Below are 22,577 nucleotides of genomic sequence, written 5' to 3' on the forward strand. Positions count from 1 at the left end.
TTTACTCAAAGAGACTTGAATGCTAGGCAAAGACGATGGAGTGAATTCCTAAGTGAGTATGACTTTGAAATTTCATACATTAAAAAAAAGGAGAATGTGATAGGAAATGCTTTAAGTCGAAGACCATAGATATTTTCCCTCATACCTATCAAGATAGACTTGAGGAAACAAATACTGGAACATCTCTTGAGAGACAGTTGGTATTTAAAAATAAGATCCAAGCTTGATAGTAAAAATCCAAAGAAACCTAAGTTTGAGGGATATGAACTAGAAGATGATGGAATTTTGCGATTCCATGGAACACCATCCTTAAGAAAGCCCATAGAGAATTGTATTGTGCACATCCTGGTATAAAGAAAATGTATGTTGATACAAAGAAACTCTTATTTTGGGCAAGCTTGAAACGCGATATTTGTTGATAATATCGGTATCGGGAAAATATCGGCGAGGGTCCGGAAAATATCTTATCGGAAATATCGGCGAAAATATCGGCAAAATATCGGCAAATATCGGCAAGCATAAAAAATGCATAATATATTCATTTTTTTTCAGATTTCTAAACATATAAAGCAATAACAACATGAACTAAACACATTGGCACATAAATATGAAGAAAACACTGATATATATGATGTCAAATAGAAATGATACATCAAACTTCAAAGGCGATACCAAATCCTGCTGATCCCTGATAGTGATAAATTGATAATTGTCCAATCAAGGACTCAAACAAAAATTAAAATAACATCACATATCCTGCTGATCCCTGATAGTGATAATTGTCCAATCAAGGACTCAAACAAAACAACATCACATATATAAAAGTTTAAAAGTATTTCATCATCATGAGTTATAAACTTATATGTAGCAAAAGTTGCAAAACAAATAAAACTAGCAGCTATCTATCTGAGACCATTGGCCTCTCCCTAGCAGCTTTCTTTCTGTCTTGTTCAGCAATTGCTTCACGAGCTTTTTGTATAACCTCTGCACTAGAAACCATACAAGGCATCACATCTGCTGCATCATATGCAGAGAGTTTAGCCAGATGGTATTTCAATCGTGTAATCCCTCCTGACATCTTGGTCCCACACAAGTTGCATGATATATATGCCTGATTTGCCCCACCAACAGCCTCCCCATACTCCCAAAATGGGTCCAAGGCTTTTGGCATATTTGACATTTGTACTGTAGTGAACTAATTCAAACCTAGGGCACAAAAAAAACAAAAAATTGGCATTAAATGAGTATAACTATACAGTGCCCAGCAAACACTCAAGAAACTATTTTAATTTTTAAAGCAACATCTTCATGTTCAGAATTTAAACAACAAAAGCAAGCATAAAAAATGCATAATATATTCATTTTTTTCAGATTTTTAAACATATAAAGCAATAACAACATGAAATAAAGTTTAAAGTTAAACACATTGGCACATAAATATGAAGAAAACACTGATATATATGATGTCAAATAGAAATGATATATCAAAGGCGATACCAAATCGTGCTAATCCCTGATAATTGTCCATTCAAGGACTCAAATGTGGAGAACCAATACAAAATAACATCACATATAATAATAAAAGTATCTCATCATCATGAGTTACATGTAGCATAACAAATAAAACTAGCAGCTATCTATCTACTGCCCTCTCCCCCTTTTACGGGAAAACATGATGGGCTGTTTGTCAGGCCTGCCCCTAGTAGTAGAAGGCCCTGACACTGCCTCTGCACCTAATGTCAAATAATGAGTGATAGGCATGGAGCTATGCTCTCCTATATCTATAGCAGATGGTGTTGATGCTGATGCTCCCGCAGTGTCCTCCTCCAGCTCCTCCTGCTCCTCCTCTAAGTGCTGCTGCTCCTCTGACTCCGAGTCCTCTTGCTGCCCCTGCTCTAATGGATCATTTGCCACTGGCTCCTCCAACCATGAAGGTGACTCCTCCAATATGGGCTCCTGAGACTCCACCCTCCACGGAGACAATACATCAATATTGTCTAAGGAAATGGCATCTGGATCCACTGGTGATTCTATTTGCCTCACTCGAAGTCGGATGTTGTAATGCACATACACCAAATCGTTGAGGCGTGCGAACTCCAACCTGTAAGAGTGTCAAAAAAAGTAATGAGTCTTGACTCTTGACTCTTGACACTTGAAGGTCATAAATTAAAAATTAAAAATTACAATAAGTGTAATTGCTCAACTGAAGGCTTGAGTTCAAAGTTATACCTGTTGCGCTTTTTGGCGTGTATTTTCTCAAATACACTCCAATTGCGCTCACACCCTGAAGAGCTACATGTTTGACTCAAGATTCGTATAGCCAAATTTTGCAAATTTGGTACCCTTGCACCATAGCTTCGCCACCAAAGATCTACAACAAAATAATGAAATAAAAAATTCAAAAACTTAAAAGTTAAAAATTAAATTCAAATTTCTAATTTCTAATGAGTGATGACTTGTCACTTACGTGGCATGAAGAGGGCCCTTTCCTTAATGGCATCATCAAAGCCAAATAGGCCAACACAATCCTGATAACTCTGTACCTCGCGCTTGATTTTGCTACAAAGCTCAGAATCAGGTACCATCCTCTGAATACAGGTATGGAGCCCTTCCATCACCTCGCCATCAAAACGAAAATTGCATTTGTATGCAAATGCAGGGTTGAGGAAGAGTGTTGCTGCATGAATGGGTCGATGAAGCATCCCTGTCCACCGATTATCGATCACATCCCATAACATCATCTGCCTATTAAGGCCAGCAGAACCCTTGTCTGCATAATAGGAACGAATGGCCTCCTTGGCCCTATCCATGCCCTCATACAAATAAGGCATTGCAGGCTTCTCTCCATCCACCAATCTAAGAACCTTTACTATAGGTTCGCTAACTGCACATGCTTCTTGTACTCCACGCCAAAATGTCTCAGAGTACACCATTATTGCAATGGCTCTCCCATCAGGTCTCTTGCTGTATCTACAAGCACGCCAATCATCAGACACAAACATTTGCTTCAACTCGTACTGACATCGAAGCAAAGACTGGAGAGTAATAAAGGTTGTGGCAAAACGTGTGATGGCAGGACGCCGCAACTCCTTGTTTTTAGTGTACCTCCTCATAAGGCTAAGAACATAAGCATGGTTATAAATAAACTTGGGGATGCTCCTAGCCATATCAACTGCCTCCTTGATGAAGGAGAGTTTCCCCATATCCTCAAGCAACAAATCAAGACAATGCGCTGCACATGGAGTCCAGAACAATGTGGGATGCCTCTCCATAAGCATTCTGCCGGCAGACACATAATTAGCTGCATTGTCTGTTACGACTTGCACCACATTCTGCACACCAATCTCCTGAATGAACCCATCTAACAACTCACATATCGTTGCTACATCTTTGATATGTTCTGATGCATCCAACGATTTAATAAACATGGTACCTTTAGGACAATGTACCAAGAAATTTAGAAGGGTCCTACCCTTCCTATCTGTCCAACCATCAGACATCACTGTGCATCCAGTGACTTCCCATGTCTGTTTCAACTCCGCCAATCTAGAGTTGATGTCCTCTTTTTCTGCTTGAAGAATTGGCCCCCGCAACTCCTCATATGTGGCACTTTTGTACCCTGGGCCCACAACAACAATAGCATCACACATTGGTTGCCAAAATGGATTGGTTTTTGTGATGCTGAGAGGTAAGTCGCTCCAATAAATACACCTCCCCATGACTCTATCTGCTTCTTCCTTCTCCTTTTTTTTATAAAGCGATTTTATGCCAGGTTGTGCTCCAGCTCCTGTTCGTGGAACAAAAAATGATGACCTCGCATTCACACTAGCAGTAGCGCTAGCATGTGATGGTGTGCCAGTTGTGGAGCCCCTCCCACTAGGGCCAGTAGGGCCACTACCCTGAACATCAAAATCAGGAGAAGATATCCCAAAAGATCTACCTGCACGTTCAGCTTTGTTTCTTTCCGCCTCTTCCTTCTTTCTGTCCTTTTCTTCAATTGCCTCAAGAGCTTTTCGTATAAGCTCCGGACTAGAAACTTTACAAATGCCAACATCATGTCCAGGGAGTCTAGCAAGATGGTATTTCAGTCGTGTAACCCCACCTGTCATCTTGTCCCCACACAATTTGCATGAAAGATATGCACGATTTGTCCCACCATCAGGGATCCCATACTCCCAAAATGGGTCCAAGTTTTTTGGCATATTTGTATTTTGTAGTGGGCTAACTCAAAAGGAAACCTACAGCACCAAAAAAAATTTGGAATTAGTAACTTAATAACTTAATAAGTAATACGAATTTACGAAATTCCATGGGTGCAGGTCTCAATATCAAATCCTCATTCTTCAAAGACAAATGGACTAAACTTTAACAAAGTTCTACAATCTGCAATCTTCACACAAAGGACCCTAGTCAAGCTATGTAGAAAAGAGTCAAAAGACATTAAAATCATAAAATATAAATGTATTCAATAACAGCGTTAGAGGACTGCGATTTGGCTGCTACAGGCAGTGTATACATTGAGGATAATAAAATCATTTATATTTATGCTTCTAATGTTGGCTTATATGCTATCTTCTGAGGATAAGCAACTGTTGGGAAAGATTTCAATATGGTAGAGTGGGAGGGCAACTGTTGTGAAAGATTTCAATATGGTAGAGTGGGAAGGCAACTTTCCTAATCTCAGGCCAAAACATGGGATTATGCTCCATCTATTCTTCTAATATTGGTTCACTAACAATCTTTCTGAGGCTAAATGAGTGTTGAGAGGGGATTTTAATTTTTAATAAGGTAGACAAGTAATTGTAGGAGGTGAAATAAGAGTTGATGTAAAATAAAATCAACACATCAAGTTTTTAATGTGAATTGCAGCCATAAACATCATGATATTGGAGGCTGCTTTACATGGTCCAATACAAGAAGGCATCAGGAAAGAGTACTGGCAAAACATGACGTGTTCACTGTTAACTTTTAAGCCCCCAAAAAAGGATTAGTGTTTTCAAGAACTGAGAACAGATTTGTTGATGTTGGGTTGGAATCTGGATGCTACAGGGTTTGACCAAATTCTGTTGGTTACATGCATGTTGAGACTCATGAGTCATGACAGTGTGACAGTAACCTCATAAGGCAGTTACCTTTGACGGTGACTTTGGCGTTGTGTTGGTGACTTGAAGGCATGATTGTGTTCATGGCAAGAGTCCTTGATGAAGGATTATGTCAGTGACCTGTGAACTGGGTAGCAACCTTCTATAACAAGATCTTGATGAAAGTAATTAATGGCAGCATGACAGCAGTAATCTTGATTCTTGACATAGTGACCTGATGACTGTAATGATAGTTGTTGTGACATGACAGTGACCTTGTTATAACTTATTACCATACAGACAGTGATCTTGCTAACAGTAACCTTGATATGTTTGGAGTCTGGACAGTATAGCAGATATATCTGAATGCAAAGGACCCTTTTACATGTGCAGAGAAACCTTATGGTTGTGTGGTATATAGAATCTAGATAAACCCTATGGCTGTGAGGATTATGGTAGTATTAACTTGAGAGTGCCAGGAATCAGTATCTGCCCTTCCTTTCAAACTTAAGGTATCTCGTCTTTAATCAGAAGATTGAATAATGTACATAGTAGATATTAATAATTATATGTCAAAAGTTTATTGTTGTGTGAAAAGAATCAAGATATTGACCAAGGATCTGCTCTCTGTAACCCTTACTAAATTGCTTGTCTTTGCAAGTGTTTGTCACAACTACAAGTCTCAGCTTAGCAACAAGAGCTATACCCTTAAATATCTAATGAGCTAGAAGGACTTCGCTAATGGGAGGACCAAATATGACATGAAAAGCCAGTTCTGAACATAGCTTTGTGGAAAAGCATAACGGCAAAGGCTGGAAAAGCTAAGTCACCAGGATTAGGATATCACGTGCAGATTTTTAGAAGACTTTGCATATAACATATATGAATACAGCACATATAATACAAGCCACAAAATATAGATGCGAATCTGCATGTTCTGGTTATGCTATTTGTATGTTCTAACTTCTGGTTATGCTTCTCATTGCTCAATAGATATATCATATTACCAAGGTCCAATATAATGTGTTGCACAGTTGCAGGCTGCAGCGTTGCGTTGACGGTGAAGAGTCAAGACTCAAGACGTCGGGACTGTGACCTTTGGCACCGGGTAAACCCTCCTTCGCAGCACCGGTTCCGTCTCTCTCCAGCTCGCACGAAAACATTACAAAGTGACGGGAAAAGCAAAACAATATTACCATTTTATAACCCGATTAAACTAACCCGCGATATTTACAGTCGTGGCGCGATATTTATGAAAATATCGCCGCAATTTCGGAAATCTCGCGAGAATTTAAAAACACGAAAATATCGCGCTATTTTCCAGCCGAAATTTCGTTTTCGCCAAAATCGCGCGATATTTACGAATATCGCCGAAATATCGGCGATATTATCAACACTGGTCCAATTCGTTGCAAAATGTCTCAAATGTTAGCAAGTGAAGGCGGACCATTGTCTACCAGCAGGTCTCCTACAACCTCACGACATTCCTGGACCAAATGGGAGATAATTTCCATGGATTTTATTATCGGGCTATCTTTTACTACAAAAAGACATAATGCCATTCTGGTTGTGGTGGATAAATTAACGAAAAGCGCCCATTTCATCCCTGTAAGAGATACTTATGAAGCGACTAATGTAGCTCGGGTATTTATAAATGAAATTATCAGATTCCATGGAGTACCCAAGAAGATCATATCAGATAGAAATTCATGATTCACTTCAAGATTTTGGCCTTGTATGCAAACAGCCTTAGGAACTCAACTTAATTTAAGTACAGCTTATCATCTTGATACTAATAGACAAACAAAAAGGGTGAACCAAGTACTAGAAGATATGTTGAGGATGTATGTTATGGACCAATAAACACACTAGGAAAAGTACTTACCCTTAGTTGAATTTGCATACAATAACAGTTACAACAATGCAATCGGGATGCCTCCATTTGAAGCATTGTACGGCAGACCTTGCAACACACCGTTAAGTTGAGATAGGTTAGAAGATAGAGTGATAGTGGGACCAGAATTAATTCAACAGATGGAAGAACAGGTGAAACAAATTAGGCAATTATTGAAAGAGGCACAAGATAGACAAAAAAGTTATGCTGGTGCGCATAGAACATATAGGAATTATAAAGTAGGAGATCAAGTTTTCGTCCGCATCAGACCAAATAAAAATACTATCCGATTCGAAAAAGGGACAAAGTTATAACCCCGATTTATTGGGCCATTCAAAGTTCTAGAAAAAGTTGGACCTGTTGCATATCGTCTTACACTGCCACCCCACTTGCATAAAGTTCATAATGTTTTTCATGTATTATTATTACGACATTACATAGTTGACAAATCTCATAACCTTCAATGGAAGGAACTGCAGGTATCGGACGAGGGAACCATTTCAATCAAACCATTACGTATACTGGAACGTAGGGTTCGACGGTTGAGAAACCGTCTGGTAAACCAAATTAAGGTCCAATGGGACAAGTATAGCCCTCGATCGCTACCTAGGAAGATACAGAGATCACATGTCAAAGACACCCCAACTTGTGTTGACTTTGAAGAATTTAAAACCTTATTTTGTATATATTTACTTTATTTTGAGTTGGATACTTAAGACTATTATTTTGGATTATCACATGTAAAAATGAAATTTTATTATGTCAGTACATAATATATGTTATTTGCTTAACTCTATTGGTACGTGGATACCAATGAGAAATATGTTATTTAATTAACATCACTGGAATATTTAGTATTTGATTAATCTGACTATGAAATCTAAATCATAAATTATGTTATGGATAAAGATATCTATAATTTTATTTAATTTCTGCATATCGACATAATTGATGAGATAGAAATAAAAGAATGACTACATTTAATATGAAAACTAACTTACAAATATATGGGTTGGATATGGCCAAGTATGTTATGTGAACACAAAGGTCAATAGTAATATATGTGAAATACATAGAAAATGTTATTTGAATGCAATTTATTTGAATATATTGATGCATATGTTATAATGTATGGACAAGTGTTTACATTGCAGATAACGTCGTTACCAAAATGAACACGTGATGACAAAATCTCCAAGAACAATCAAGGCTCAATAAGATTCTATGATAGGGTGTTGACCCTGATCCCACTAGGAGGGGTGGAGGTATTACCCACCGTTTATCCTCCCAAACCTGGAGTCATGAGAGGATTGTGCGAGTCACGCTCCCCTAAACATGTGATAATGACTGTCAGATGCCTACTGAGAAATCAGGTCGATATAGTCGACGCTGTCATCTTTAAAATCTATGAATGGTTAGATCAGTATAGTTGATGCCATGACATACTCCAGTAGAGGAGGGATAGGATAATTCTCGAATAGCTTGGAAACTCGATAAGGGCAAGGCATGACTATTATAGTTGTAAAATTTTAAAATATTCAAAACACAAACTTTAAAGTGCCCTCATATTAAACAAAAATTCTAATTTGAAATACAATTCTTAAGTGATTATACCAATCACTAAATAATTATGGATATACTATATAAACCCTAACTTCGGGACGAAGTTTTCAGAAGGATGGGTGTATGTAATGACCCACCTACAATTACAGACAGAATGTGAATATTAGCATGCATACAGAACATCCATATGATAACTACATATGCATGACCCGCATGTATTGCAAGAGTATACATACCAACTAATATTGGAAAATATCTAAACTTAAGTTAATAAATCAATCATCGAAGTAAATTTCTAACTTATCAAAATATAATGAATATATTAAGTTGGGTACTTGATATGTATACCACCTTTATATACACATATATGATAAATCCTTAATCAAAAGAAAATATAATTTAAGTTACAAACTATAATTGTTTAGATAAATAAAATAATTTAATTAAAAATTAAAAATTAAATTAAACATATTAAATATTTAAATATAGTTAATATTAAATAAACTAATCAAATAAAACATATGTAGCCTATCCTCTAAAAAGAGTGAACCGACTCAATCAAAGTTATGTAAAGGTTCAATCAAAATTATATAAAGGGTCAATCAAAGTTATATAAAGGCTCAATCAAATCTATATAGAGATTCAATCAAATCTATAACATGTAGAGCTCCACGCAACCAGGACAAAGGCACTGGGACGGAGAAGAGTAGAAAGACGGTGATTCAGAGAATTATAAAGGGAAAGGGATACGACTGAAAGGGGGGGACCATGGAGGACGGAGAAAAATTACCGCAGAGAGCCACAGACAGAGAAAGAGACTGAAGCCTTAATTGTTCTTGGGTGTTTGGGCACGGGGGCAAAGTATTTCATTTGTGACGTACTTTGGAGCTGGGTACCGAGGTTGTGCGCAGTTTGGCTAGGAGGTTTTGCTCATTTTGATAACGGAAGCGAGAACAGCAATAACCAGAAACATCATCAGAAAAAATTTCGATTTCATTAAGTTTAGGAACACTCCAAACAAAATTACAACTAAGTACTCACTGGTGATTTGCTAAAATCAAGAATGTTTGCTTGCTTCATAAATTTAAGGGTTTAGTTCTGTATGAATGATTAAATTAGGGCTTTGTGTATGTAATGACAAATTAGGGCTTTACAACTAAGGAGTAGATCCTACCTACCTATTAGCATAGAAATGTACCCCTTCAGAAGGTGAAAAACTTGGTAGATTTCTAACAGAAAATCTTAGTGCAACATCTAGAAGAATTTGCCCATAGCATCACACTCAAACTCTTCTCTCTGTTCGGGGTAATGCTTGCCAACCATAAGGTGTCCCTAGCCTCACATGCAATGTTTTCCCTATAGATCTAGAAAACAAACACACAGAGTAGGCATGCAATAGTTTCTTTTGATCAACCACTAAGCGACCAAAGGGGTTATAAAAAAATAAAATGGCAAAATTATCCCCAGCATTAGCTTCAAATGGTGAAAACAAACATAGAAAAGAACGCACTTCAAATCACATATTTGCTACCATGAAAAAGGCTTAGAAACTTCTAAAATGTTGCACAAGAAATCATCAAAATGTTGACAAACTCAGAGAACTATATAAAAGCAAAGCCGAGCTTTATTCTACAAAAACAAGGAGGTTAGTTGCACTAAGAAGATAGTTTCAAAACCAATACACTAATGTTCCTGCACAAGAGAATAGAAGCTAGAAGAGAGAAAGGAGAGAAAGAGAGCAAAAGAGTGAATAATCTATTGTTGTTGAAGAAGATCCCCCCATGAACCAATAGCCAACCCCTATATTTAATGATCCCCACATCCTATGCACATCGAGGAAATAGAGAGGTCAAACTCCATCTGCAAGAATAGCCCATCTGCATTGATGAGTGAACTAGCCATCCGACTGATGTTGCTTCTAGTCCAACTGTAAATCCTGAAATCTTGAAGAAGAGTAAAGTGTCAAGCGCTCTGAATTAAATTGGGGGGTAGTTGAGTCAATACAAGCTAAAGTGTCCTGGAACATAAATGCACATTAGATCAATAGAGAGTCACTCCTAGCCAAGTAACAATGAACTAGAGAAGTAAGCCATGTGCTTTGGATGATGTGGGGATCTCGTGGAGAGGTAGTGATGACCAAGTGAAGTGGACCACCCATGCACACAACGGACTAGACGAGACAAGGAGTGAAGAGAGGATGAAGTAGAGAGAGGAAACAAATGCGCATTAGTTAGTTGAGAATGGAGAGGAGTGAAATGTGGAGATTGATTAGCCATGCAAATGGGTGAAGACGATGATCTTAGTCCAACTGAAGTCGAACTAAATAGAGAAATAATTAGACTAAATGAAGTGGAGAGAAGAGAACACATGCAATTAGATAACTCAAGAGAAAACTTCATAGACTCCTCCATGCATGCATGTGTCCAAATCCCGCAACGTGACACCATCACAAGCTATCATGTGTCATAACTAAATGCTACCACATGTCATCACCAACAGCGTCTATGTGTCACCCCTGTATGACCACTACTAAAAATAGAAAGTTGTCCACATGTCCACAAGATTATAGTCATCGAAATCAGTTTTCTATGAGGAGTTCAAATATGCCATCAGAAACGACATGCAACACATGCTAAAAGTAGAAATGTCTCGCATGTTTGTGAAACCAGTGAAGCACAACCCTCGTAAGACCCTTCAAGGCTCACAGGTCTTGATGCAAACTATGCCAAAATGAGTCACTCTCATAGAAACAGCGCATAAGGCCCTACCCACGCTGGCTCGCATAAGACTCGCATATGACTTGTATCGACCCATATAATGTTGAAGAATCTAGGGCAAATGGAGTTTGTAAGATTCTTCTTCTCATGATAACTATTTGTGAGGTTCTTTTAACTTTTCTTATTAGTACAATCTTTCCTTATTATTAGAGTGTGTCTGCTTAGTTCATCAAATAGTTACCAAAAACAAAAGAGACAAGAACACACGATGTTGGCTTTCTACCAGGGCCAAAACCTCTCACTCTTTGAGAGGAAAACCCACACAAAATTCTTCTTATAGAGATTCCAATTGACGAATACCAAGACCATGACCCTTGACCTATTAAGCCACTCCAAGACCAAGACACCAATCCTCTTCTTTGTCACTGCTGAGATCATCATCTTTGCTACACCATAGAGGCCATCACTATTGCACCACCGAGATCTTCATTACTGCTTCAACACCATTACTGCACCTTCACCGAGGTCTTCAACGAGATCTCCATATTGAGATATGTATATATATGAATGAGAGCTGCACCTAGATCCACTTGAGATCATGATTGTTCCACCATAGTTGCACCTTCACCGAGATCATACCCTTGTAACTAATGTCTCCATCAATATCTATGCTGAGATCATAACTGCATTTTGAATGTATATCAAAATTGAATGTGTCATTGTTGGATCACTAAGATCAATATCATCACAACTGAGACTGTGACTACGTTTTCTCCCTGCATCAAGGTCTTTATTATCACACCTATGTTGAGATTGTAATTTATTGTGATTACCTACGAAGGTGCAGAGGCATCCGAAATTCCAGAGGTGTATATTCGAAGATCTTAGACCTGTACCCATCCGAAAATCTAAGCTTCCTATACCATCCGAAATTCTAAGCTTCCTGTACCATTCAAAATTACGAGCTTCCTGTACCATCTAAAATTACATGGTGATCCGAGTTCTCTGTACCTCTGTTTTGTGCAGACCCTAGCTGGGTATAAATAGTAGTCTATCCTCCATATTAAGCCGACTTGAACCAGCGAAGAGATGTGTCATTTATGCAAGCCGACATGACTATCTTTTTAATTCATTTGCAGGCCGACGTGATGAAGAGGATTGTGCTTGTCATTTGGAGGGCTTCTTCCAAGTATAACATGACTTTATAAATATTACAATGACTTTTATTCATTATGACAAATCCTAAAGACATCAAGAATATGTCTTTGACCTATGAATAACACTTCTTTCTCATGAAACCCATGATGCAAGGAATACAATAAATCAATGTTCCACCAAGACTCCAGGACGAGGAGACGCGGGTGCGGGGAGACGCACAAGGGGGACGTGTGGGAGTACCCTCAAATTTTAGGGAAATTTAGGGGGGACGGGGGGACGTCGAGGTATATAATTTTTTTTAATATATATATATATATATATATATATTTCAAATTCATATTCAATAATGAAAGCATAAATACAATGATACATACACAATTGAATTAAGTAATGAAATACATTGATCCATACTCATCATCCTTACTAATACATACATGATTCATCCATAGACCATGAGATTCAATAATGAAATACTCTGATACATATTCATCATTCATTATTCACCATTCTAGAATCTACATTGATTTAAAAGTTAAATTCATCATTCATCACTCTAGATTCTAAATTGATTTAAAATTAAAATTGATCATTCATCATTCTAGAATCTAATTAGTACTAAGCAAAATAGACTATAATAGATACTGAAATCTAAAGACTGGAATAGTAAATTGATATAACTAAACTCAAAAATAGTGGAGTGATGAGTCTAAAAGTCACTCTAAAGTACACAGAGGGCTTGGTGCTCTTGATTAAATACTAATTCCATACCCTTGTACATGATAAAATGCAATGGAAACATTGCAATCCATCGAATCTTGAATTCCTGAAAAATTGTTAAGTCTGTTGGATTTTGAGTGAGATCTAAAATTCTACTTTCTCCATATGAAATCCAATGAGGTCGGAACCACTCTCAAACATCCTGAGTCATTTCATGGTAATGTTAAAAATTTAAGTAAAAGGATGAAAATGAAAGATAAAGGAGAATGTCACCATGAATTGCATAGCATTAGTAGGCAATATGATCAAATACTAGGTTTCCCCTGTCATTAATCATTGTTTACAAGCCAATTTAAGGGGGGACGCATAGCCCATTTTGAGGGGGGGAGGCGTCCCCCTTTTGGGGAGTCGCGTCCCCCACACTGGGGAAACGTCCCCCCTTGCATCTCCCCACGTCTCCCAAAAAGGGGGACGTGGGGAAACGTTTCCACAGACGTCCCCCCGTCCCGGGTGCGTGGGGTGCGCACACCCGACCCTCGGGGACGCGTCCCGGTGGAACACTACAATAAATATATTTATTTCTCTTTATTACATTATTTACATCAGTCATAATTACATGTCATTATGAAGACCGAACCTAGTTACACTTTTTTCAACATATAAGACCCGTCCTGGCAGCAAATTTTGATTTTTTTTTCTTATTTTTTTTTAGATCAGAAGGAGGTAAAGGGAAAATGGAGGGAAGGAAATGCTTTATAAGCACTTCCCTCCCTCTCATTTCTCATTCACTTGTCATTTGACTCATTTCTAATTCTCATTCATTGAGTGTTGACTCTTGACTGAAGAAGCTCTTGCAGGAGGCTAAAGGGAGGCTTCATCACAACCAAGTAGGCTTCATGAAACTTGATTGTTTGTTTCATATTTTTTTTCAATTATTTTTTTTTGTTTCAATTTTTTTTTAGTCTCGACTCTTGAGGCCCTGTGGCTGAGTTTCTCAGCCACACACAGGCACTTGTGTGTAGCCGAGAAACTCAGCCACAAGGCATGTGGGATGAGAAACATAAATTAAAAAATTTAAATTTAGAGGTAAATTTATAATTATAATTTTATATTTTTTTCTTCCAAATTTCGTGCCACTGAAGGGTAGTAGAAAGTCTCGTGATTCAGCATGGCCACATTGTGTCTAATTCATTCCCAGTAATGACCACCATGTCAAGTGCAATTGTTGCAATGCCAAAATGTATGCGGGCATAAGCAGGCTAAATACCACCTAGCTAGAATTCCTAGGAATCGTGTGGAATGTTGTGATCATTGCCCTCCAGAAGTCATTTCTAAAATGGTAGTTGCTTTAAATCCATTAAAGAACAAAGTTCTAAGAGGATAAGAAGGAAGGTTGAGGTTTTTGGGATAGGTATATCTTAGATTGAACCACCGGATCAAAGTGCGGGTAACTCCTCTTCAAGTGTTGTGGAAAACAAGAGTATAACCTCTCCTTTCTTCACTCCTAGTACAACTTCAGGATATCAGCCAACCTGGAGAGTTCTAATGAAAAGAAGAGTAAAGAGGCAAATATGGCAGTGAGGAGGTTTTAGTACCATAATAGTCTTTCATTCAACTATGCAAAGTATTATTTTTATCATCACATGGTGGATGACATTGCAGGTGTTGGCCATGGATACAAAGCCCTATCTTATAATGCACTTAGGGGGGAGGAGCTAGATGAGGAGCTCGAGCGTGTCAAGGCACAATTGGAGAGCATTAAAAGCTCATGGAAGTTTACACGTTGCATAATTATGTCTGATGGGTGGACAGATCAGAGGGGTAGAACAATAATAAATTTTGTTGTAGCTTGCCCTAAAGGAACCATGTTCCTAAAATCCATTAATGCATTTGCACATGTAAAGGATGCATATTTGATTTTTATGTTGTTGGTTGAGGTTGTGGAGGAAGTTGCGGTTGCAAATGTTGTCCAAGTAATCACGAACAATGCAGCAAATTATGTGGCAGTTGGAAGTTTGCTTTATGCCAAATATCCCACCTTTTTTTGGACTTTGCGCGCTACCCATTGCATAGACTTGATATCGAAGGACATTGGAAAGTTGGAGTGGGTGCAAGATGTTGTGCAAAAGTGCAAACAAATTACCAAGTATATTTGTAACCATGCTTCACAGAGGGTGAGCTTAGTCACCCAGCTATCACATGGTTTGCTACAAACTTTATTTCCCTCCAAAGCCTTTTGTAAGAGTAAAAAACTTTGAGAAGAATGTTTTGTAGCCAGCAATGGATATTTTGGAAAGATAGCACAAAACCAAAAGAATTGACTATGAAAGAATTTGTCCAAGGTGATATTTTGTGGGAGAAAGTCACTGAGATTGTTAGCTTCACTAAGCCCCTTGTGAAAGTCTTGAGATTGATGGATGGAGAGAAACCTGCGATGGGATATATTCATGAGGGAATGGACAGGGCCAAAGAGACAATCAAGACTTTCTACAAGGGAGATGAATCTAAATATCTCCCTTTATGGCAAATTATTGATTCCAGGTGGGACAAACAACTACATTCACCATTGCATGCAATGGGAGCATATCTCAATCTAAGCTTATTCTATAATGAGGGATCTAACATTCAAAAAGATCCTGAGGTGATGAGAGGTGTCATGATATGCATTGAGAAGATGTTCCCAGATCAAGATATTCAGGACAAAATCAACATGCAATGATATATGTACAAGGAAGCATCTAGCATGTTTGGATTCAGCTAAAGCCAACGTCTCAAGAACAAGAAAATGCCTTGTAAGTGAAAATTGTTAGAACTTAGCATGTAATATCGCTAGTTCTCTTTTATATGTTTGCCGTTGCAAACTGATAATCTTTGTTGTTATTTTTTTACAGCTCAATGGTGGATAGATTGTGGCTCTCAAGCACAACCATTACAAGAATTTGCCATCAAAGTTCCAAGTCAACCCTGTAGCACTTCTTGTGAGCGCAATTGGTCGGTATTTGAGCACACCCACAGCAAAAAGAGAAATAGGTTGGAGCATGAAAGGTTAGAGAAGTTGGTTTTCATCTACTACAACCTTTGAATGCTCACAAAACAACTACATCCAAAGGATCTAGATCCAATTTTATTAAATAGTATTAATTTAGAGTTTGATTGGGTTGTGGAGGAGTCCGCTGATTTGAGTTGGCTTGATGAAAAGACTGAGGATCTCTCTAGTTTGCCATCTCAAATTAAAAATCCAAATACACTTGCCTCACAATTGCCTCAGTCTTCAGATGTTGGCACTAGCTCCTCGAGGGCTTATTCTAGGCGTAGTCGTGCATGAGACTCAATATTGTTATGAGACTATGATCTATCATTTATGACATGTATTTGAATTTTGAACTTGCTACCATTTTTATTTTGATTATGGAATCGAGATTCCTTTTCTTATTCACTATCTAAATGTTTTGCTTACAAAAATCGAATATGTTATGTTGTACTATCATAGCTATGAGATGATGTTATAAATTATTGCAGATATTGTGGTTTTTATAACTATAAGGATTGGAAAAGTCATTAGTTTCTTTTTTGTGCTTAAAATTTACCATATTTTAAGTTTTTTTTGTATTTTGTCGAGTCTTATACAGGTCTGTAATATCCCTTATCAGGGGTATCCCTCAAACACAAGCAAACTCCAACCAGAGATGGACTAGGAGGGTGTTTACCAGATATGTCGCCTCTGAAAAGAGGACGAGATCTGGAGGCTACTTGGCCCTTTCCAGACTCTGTCTAAGAGTATCGAAGAAAAACACACAAGTGGTATAGTAGCCGGGAAGCTCAAAGAGATAAAAATAACAGTAGTGCAACATACAATAATGTATACATGGAATATAAGCAGATACTCAAGAAATGCAGAAAGAAATGCTAAGCCATTTTATTATACTAAGTAATGGAAAGAGTACAAGAGGTGATCAAAAAGATAGCACCTCGACTTGCACAAGGCAAGTGAAGAAATACACTTAGAATGGTAAGGAAATGGCCTCTCTCTAAACTGTGTCCAAGTTGCCGGAGAACTATTGTGTTGCTGCTACTGCTGGAATCAAGTGAGGATTTGGGGTTGTTCCCCTCCTCAGAAAATGCTGAAACTCTGGAATCAGCCTCTATTCAATAAACCCAGAAAAGCCCAGAAAGCTTTTCTAAAATAGCTGACCCCCGAAAATCACCCCCTTGAGGATCTACGCTATCCCTCAAGGCTCTGCGCTGCCCCTGAAGAGAATCCTCCAAAACTCTACCCGAGACTCTGCCAAAATCCTCCAATATGCAAGGGCTGATCCCTTGCTCAATCTCCAAGCTCAAATCCTCCACATAAACCCAATCCGGAGCTCCTACCAAAGGAGACTGAGTCCTCCCCTCTCAAGACTGCGCAATCATCAAAATGCTCAATTTCTCCTCAACTCCAGAGATCGCTCCTCCTGAAAAATATTGATGAAACTACCTTGCCCGAGCAGGCACTCAAAGTCCCCTGGGGCTAAGGTTGAGATCTCCAAACGAAGACACTCGATGCACTAAACAGTGTTGCAGACAGGCTAAACAGCCAGCGTGCTCTAAGTCGAAGTGACTAGCTCAAATGCAACATAATCCAATGCCCAAATGAGGAGGCTCCTCTCTCCTTTATAGCGTTGGCCTCTCTCAAAACCCTAAGGCCCACCTCCTCCAACGTAGCCTCTCTCTTGCCACGTGCTCCTTCTCCATCTGCGCAGTCCCTCCAAGTGTCTACGTGGGCCCCCTTCTCTATGTGGTCCTTTGGCCCCCTTGGCTCCCCTTTTAAGTTACAACGTTGTGCTACTAGGGAGTGACTTTATTCAAAAAGTGAGTTATGTCCCCCTTTCCTCACCTTTTTATTTATAAATAACTATAGAAGGCAAAATTGAGCAAAATCGAATATTCCAATTAGCCATGGCTAATTAGGAATATTATAGTCTCCCCCGGCAAAATGTTGCTTGTCCTCAAGCAACTGAAGTGATGGATGCTGCAAAATTTTCTCACTCTCCCAAGTGGCATCCTCATCCGGTAAATTCTTCCACCTCACCAAGAATTCCCGGACCGTCCTGCTCCGCAGCTGCCTCTCCCTGGTATCAATAATAGCCTCTAGCTGCAACACCAAATGCCCCTCATCATCCGTGGGTGGTAGCTCATCTGTCACTGTCACCTGTTGCCCCAATGCCTTCTTCAGGCATGATACATGAAAAACGTTATGAATCTTGCTGCCTTGGGGCAGCTCCAATTCATACGCAACCTGTCCAATCCTGCGTATCACCCTGTATGGCCCATAAAAGCGGGGCTTGAGCTTCTCAGCTCCCTTCTGCTTCAGTGACGACTATCGGTATGGCTGTAATCGTAGGTAGACCAAGTCCCCTACCTCAAACTGTCTCTCCACCCGACCCCTGTCAGCATACAGCTTCTGCTGGTTCTGCGCTGTAGCCATATTATCCTTGAGAGCTCGAAGGATATCCTGACTCTCTTGGATCCAAATCTTGGCTCTCGGAGCCTTGCTAGCACCAAACATCACATCAGCAAAAGATAAAGGATGATATCCATACAAAGCATAGAATGGTGACATACCAATGGACATGTGATGTGTAGTGTTGTAGCAGTACTCCCCCAGATGCAGCCACTTCAGCCATGCTCGCTGCTGCCCACTGACATAGTTACGCAAGTAGCCCTCCAGCCACTTGTTAACTATCTTTGTCTGCCCGTCCATCTGTGGGTGATAACTGGTACTCGGTGTCAACTCCGTCCCCACCAACTGGAAAAGCTCCTGCCAAAACCCACCCATGAAACAGCTGTCCTTGTCACTGATGATGGTCTTAGGAAGACCATGTAGCCTGAAGACCTCTCTGAAGAACAGCTCGGCCACCTGCGCTGCTGTGTAGTGTGCAGATATGGCAAAAAAGTGTGCGTACTTTGTCAGTCGATCAACGACAACAAAGATACAATCCTTGCCCTGCACCATGGGCAACCCTGTGATGAAGTCCATCGAAATACACTCCCATTTCCCCTCCGGAATGGGAAGAGGCTGCAATAATCCTGCGGGATGGCTCATCTCCCCCTTGTTCCTCTGGCAAATATCACACTCCCGGATATGCTGGAGTACGTCCTCCTTGAGGCCCTTCCATGAGAACCTCTCTCTAATGGCCCTGTAGGTTTTGGTAAACCCCTGATGGCTGGCCAATGGTGAATCATGTGATGCCTGAAGTATCTTCTTCTTGAGCTGAGATCCCTTAGTCAAGAAGATCCGGTCCCTATAGTAGATGATCTCATCGACTACCCTGTACCTGTCATCCGCCACCTGCCCATCCAGAACCTCACATGCAAATCTGTCCTTGGAGTACTCTACTAAGAGTCAAGCCCTCCAGTCTGTGTCCAAGCTCATAAGAGACAACGTGGCTGGTCTACGTGAAAGGGCATCTGCTACCACGTTGTTCTTACCCTTGACATACTCAATGTCAAAGTCATACGCTTGGATCTTACTGATCCACTTCTGTTGCCTCTCCTGTAGTTGTTTCTGCTCCAAAAAGAACCTGAGGCTGTTGTGATCAGTGCTCACCCTGAACCTGTTACCCACTAAATACTGTCGGAATTTGGCCAATAAATGCATAATGGCCAGCATCTCCTTGTCGTATATAGAATACAACCTCTCATGCGGAAGGAGCTTCCGGCTCTCAAAGGCTATAGGGTGCCCTCCCTGCATCAACACTGCGCTGATCCCCTCTCCCGACGCATCACACTCCAAAACAAATGGCTGCAAAAAATCCGGCAATACAAGCACTGGGCAGCTGCTCATAACCTCCTTGAGCCTGTCAAAGGCTCGCTATGCTGTATCCGACCAACTGAATGCCCCCTTCCTCGTCAGATTTGCTAGGGGTGCAGCAAGCTGTGAGAAACTCTTGACGAACTTCCGATAGTAAGTACAAATGCCAATGAATCCCCGAAGTTCTGTCACGTTCCTCGGCTCCGGCCAATCTCTGATGGCCATGATCTTCTCCACGTGGACTCTCACTCCGTCCACCCCTATGACGTGTCCAAAGTACAACATCTTCGTCAACCCAAACTCACACTTGGAGAGCTTGGCATAGAGCTGCTGCTCCTCCAAGATGCGCAACACTGTCTCAATGTGTTGGAGATGTTCCTCCCAAGTCCTGCTGTAAATGAGAATATCATCAAAGAACACCAACACAAACTTCCTTAAGTGACTGCGAAAGATGTGATTCATGCAGGACTGGAATGTAGCTGGGGCATTGGTTAGCCCGAAGGGCATCACCAAAAAGTCAAAGTGCCCATAGTGACACCTGAAGGCTGTCTTGGGAATGTCCTGCTCCCTCACGCAGATCTGATGGTACCCAGATCTCAAATCAATCTTTGAGAAGAACCGTGCTCCTCTCAACTCATCCTTCAACTCATCAACCCTGGGTATGGGGTACCTGTTCTTTAGGGTCTTCTTGTTCAGGGCACTGTAGTCAATGCACATCCTCAATGTGTCGTCCTTCTTCTTCACCAACACCACGGAAGAAGCAAAAGGACTCGTGCTCGACCGAATGTGCCCAAGAGCCAGCAACTCCTGAATGGCCCGCTCAATCTCATCCCGATAGGCCTTGGGATGCCTATAGGGGGTAGTAATCACTGCCTGTATGCCCTGCTCAAGCTCAATGGTGTGCTCAAACCCCCGGTCCAGTGGCTATCCCGGCAGAATCTCCCCAAACACTGTGGCATACTGGTCAAGGATGGACTGTATCTCTGGGTGCACCGTCTGCCCTGTAGTCCCTGCCTCTGATGCACGCAGCTCCACTGCCCACTCTACGTCTCCCTTCCAGAAGACTGCCTCCATCCGATGAGCCGAAACAGTCTGAGGCGGATGTGTGTTGTCCCCGTATCTTCTCATGCCTCCCTGTCTTCTCATCATCCCACTCCATCTCTAGGGCCTTCCAATTTGTCGTGACCTTCCCTAGAGTGATAAGCCACTGAACACCCAATATCATGTTGGTATCTGGAATATTGACCACAAAAAGTGGTCAGTTAGTGTGGAGGTGCCCATCATCACTGATAACTCTGGCACATAACGAGCACACACCATGGTCTGATCTCCTGGGACCAAAACTGAAAAGCCATCGAAGCTCTCTGTCTGTATACCTCTCCGCTCAACCATTTGTGCATCGATGAAGTTGTGGGTTGCCCCACTGTCAACCAAAACTGACACTCGTTGGCCACATATTGTCCCCCATACGCGCAGTGTCAAATACTTGGGAATTCCTCGTAATGCTGCAAGGGCCCCTCCGGTAGGTGCAAAAGCTGCACCACCTGCTGCTGGTGGTGGAGGTGGCAAAGGATCCTGCGCGGCATGACTATCTCCTGCCTCCACATCATCCTCCTCATCCTCTTCCCCGCTACTCTCGGAGAAGACCTCAATAAAATGTGCTTTGCCAGCAGCACATCTATGTCCCGATGCCCACGGCTCCTGACAGGTAAAGCACAACCGCTTCTTCTTCAGCTCCCTCCTGGCATCATCATCAATCTGTGCTCGTCCTAGATTCCCCTTTGGAGGCGGAATCCTCACATCCTTCCCCTTAGGCTAGAAAACCTATCTCTGGGGGTGAGATGTCTAGGTCCTGGGTAAGGCATCCTGTAAGTCCCGGCTCCTGCTAATAGCATCCTGGATTGTGGCTAGTCTAGTGGATCTGACTAGACCCCGAAGTGGCTCTGCTAACCCATCAACAAACAAGTAGATCCTCCGCGCCACAGATAGATCTGGCACCATCTGAAACCCTCAAGAAGTCCGCAATGTAGGTCTCTGGGTTCCCGATCTGTTTGAGCCTCGTCAGCTCAACAAAGTGTTGTTCCGGATCCCCCCGGTCAAACCTCTCTATCAATCTCCTGGTGAACTTGGCATATGTCGTCACTGTGGAGTGTCTGAGTGTAACCATCCCATGGAACCACCAGTCCTGGGCCTCACCATCCAAATGTAATGTTGCCACCTTGATGGCCTCTGTCTCCGACATTTGGTTAAGCTGGAAATAGATGTCCAGCTTCTCCACCCAAGACTTTGCCGAACTGTTTGATGAGCCATCAAATGTAGGCAAGTGGAATCTACTAGCTGTGCAGTGGGTGTCTCCATCATGATAATGCCAGTATCCTCTGTGATGGTCGCGGGGTCTACTATCCTACTGGAGTTGAACAAAGTCTCTGAATGAGAGAGCATCCCTGAACTCCTACCCATAGGCCTGGTACTCTGCAAAATAATCGCCCATATGACCGGGCTCTGCCTCCTGCTGGGCTCCGGCCCCCGTGTCTGCTCCTAGGAAAGTGGGCATGGTAGAGCGTGTAGGGGCATGTGAGGCCATCTGCTGAGTAGTATCACGCTAAGTGGCACCCTGCTCTGGCAAATGGTGGGATGTACCCGATCCCTCACCA

At 40.9% G+C, this 22,577-nt stretch overlaps 2 protein-coding genes across 2 annotated transcripts in view; both read right to left on the reverse strand.

Annotated features, from left to right (window-relative positions):
• The window catches only part of LOC149157902 (bifunctional protein FolD 2-like), a 241,417-nt gene that overhangs the window by 169,980 nt on the left and 48,860 nt on the right, over nt 1-22,577 (reverse strand). The window lies entirely within an intron of this gene.
• Nucleotides 1,222-6,469, reverse strand: LOC149157904 (uncharacterized). The gene is made up of 3 exons (XM_089436049.1): nt 2,468-6,469; nt 2,230-2,371; nt 1,222-2,101 (listed from the first exon to the last, which is right to left on the reverse strand). The coding sequence occupies exons 1-3, from the start codon at nt 4,200-4,202 to the stop codon at nt 1,642-1,644; spliced, it is 2,337 nt and encodes a 778-aa protein (XP_089292175.1). The 5' UTR covers nt 4,203-6,469; the 3' UTR covers nt 1,222-1,641.

This window comes from Pinus tabuliformis, chromosome 5_2 (assembly GCF_031772625.1).
Source record: "Pinus tabuliformis cultivar Carrire ecotype Pingquan chromosome 5_2, CPIR1, whole genome shotgun sequence".
NCBI classification, from domain to species: Eukaryota; Viridiplantae; Streptophyta; class Pinopsida; order Pinales; family Pinaceae; genus Pinus; species Pinus tabuliformis.

Excerpts from the sequence above, each read along its gene's own strand:
- LOC149157904 (XM_089436049.1), bottom strand. The coding sequence starts at position 4,202 with ATGCCAAAAAACTTGGACCCATTTTGGGAGTATGGGATCCCTGATGGT. Across the intron at positions 2,372-2,467 it reads AAGGGCCCTCTTCATGCCAC|ATCTTTGGTGGCGAAGCTAT; the intron begins GTAAGTGACAAG and ends ATTTTGTTGTAG. Across the intron at positions 2,102-2,229 it reads CACGCCAAAAAGCGCAACAG|GTTGGAGTTCGCACGCCTCA; the intron begins GTATAACTTTGA and ends ACACTCTTACAG.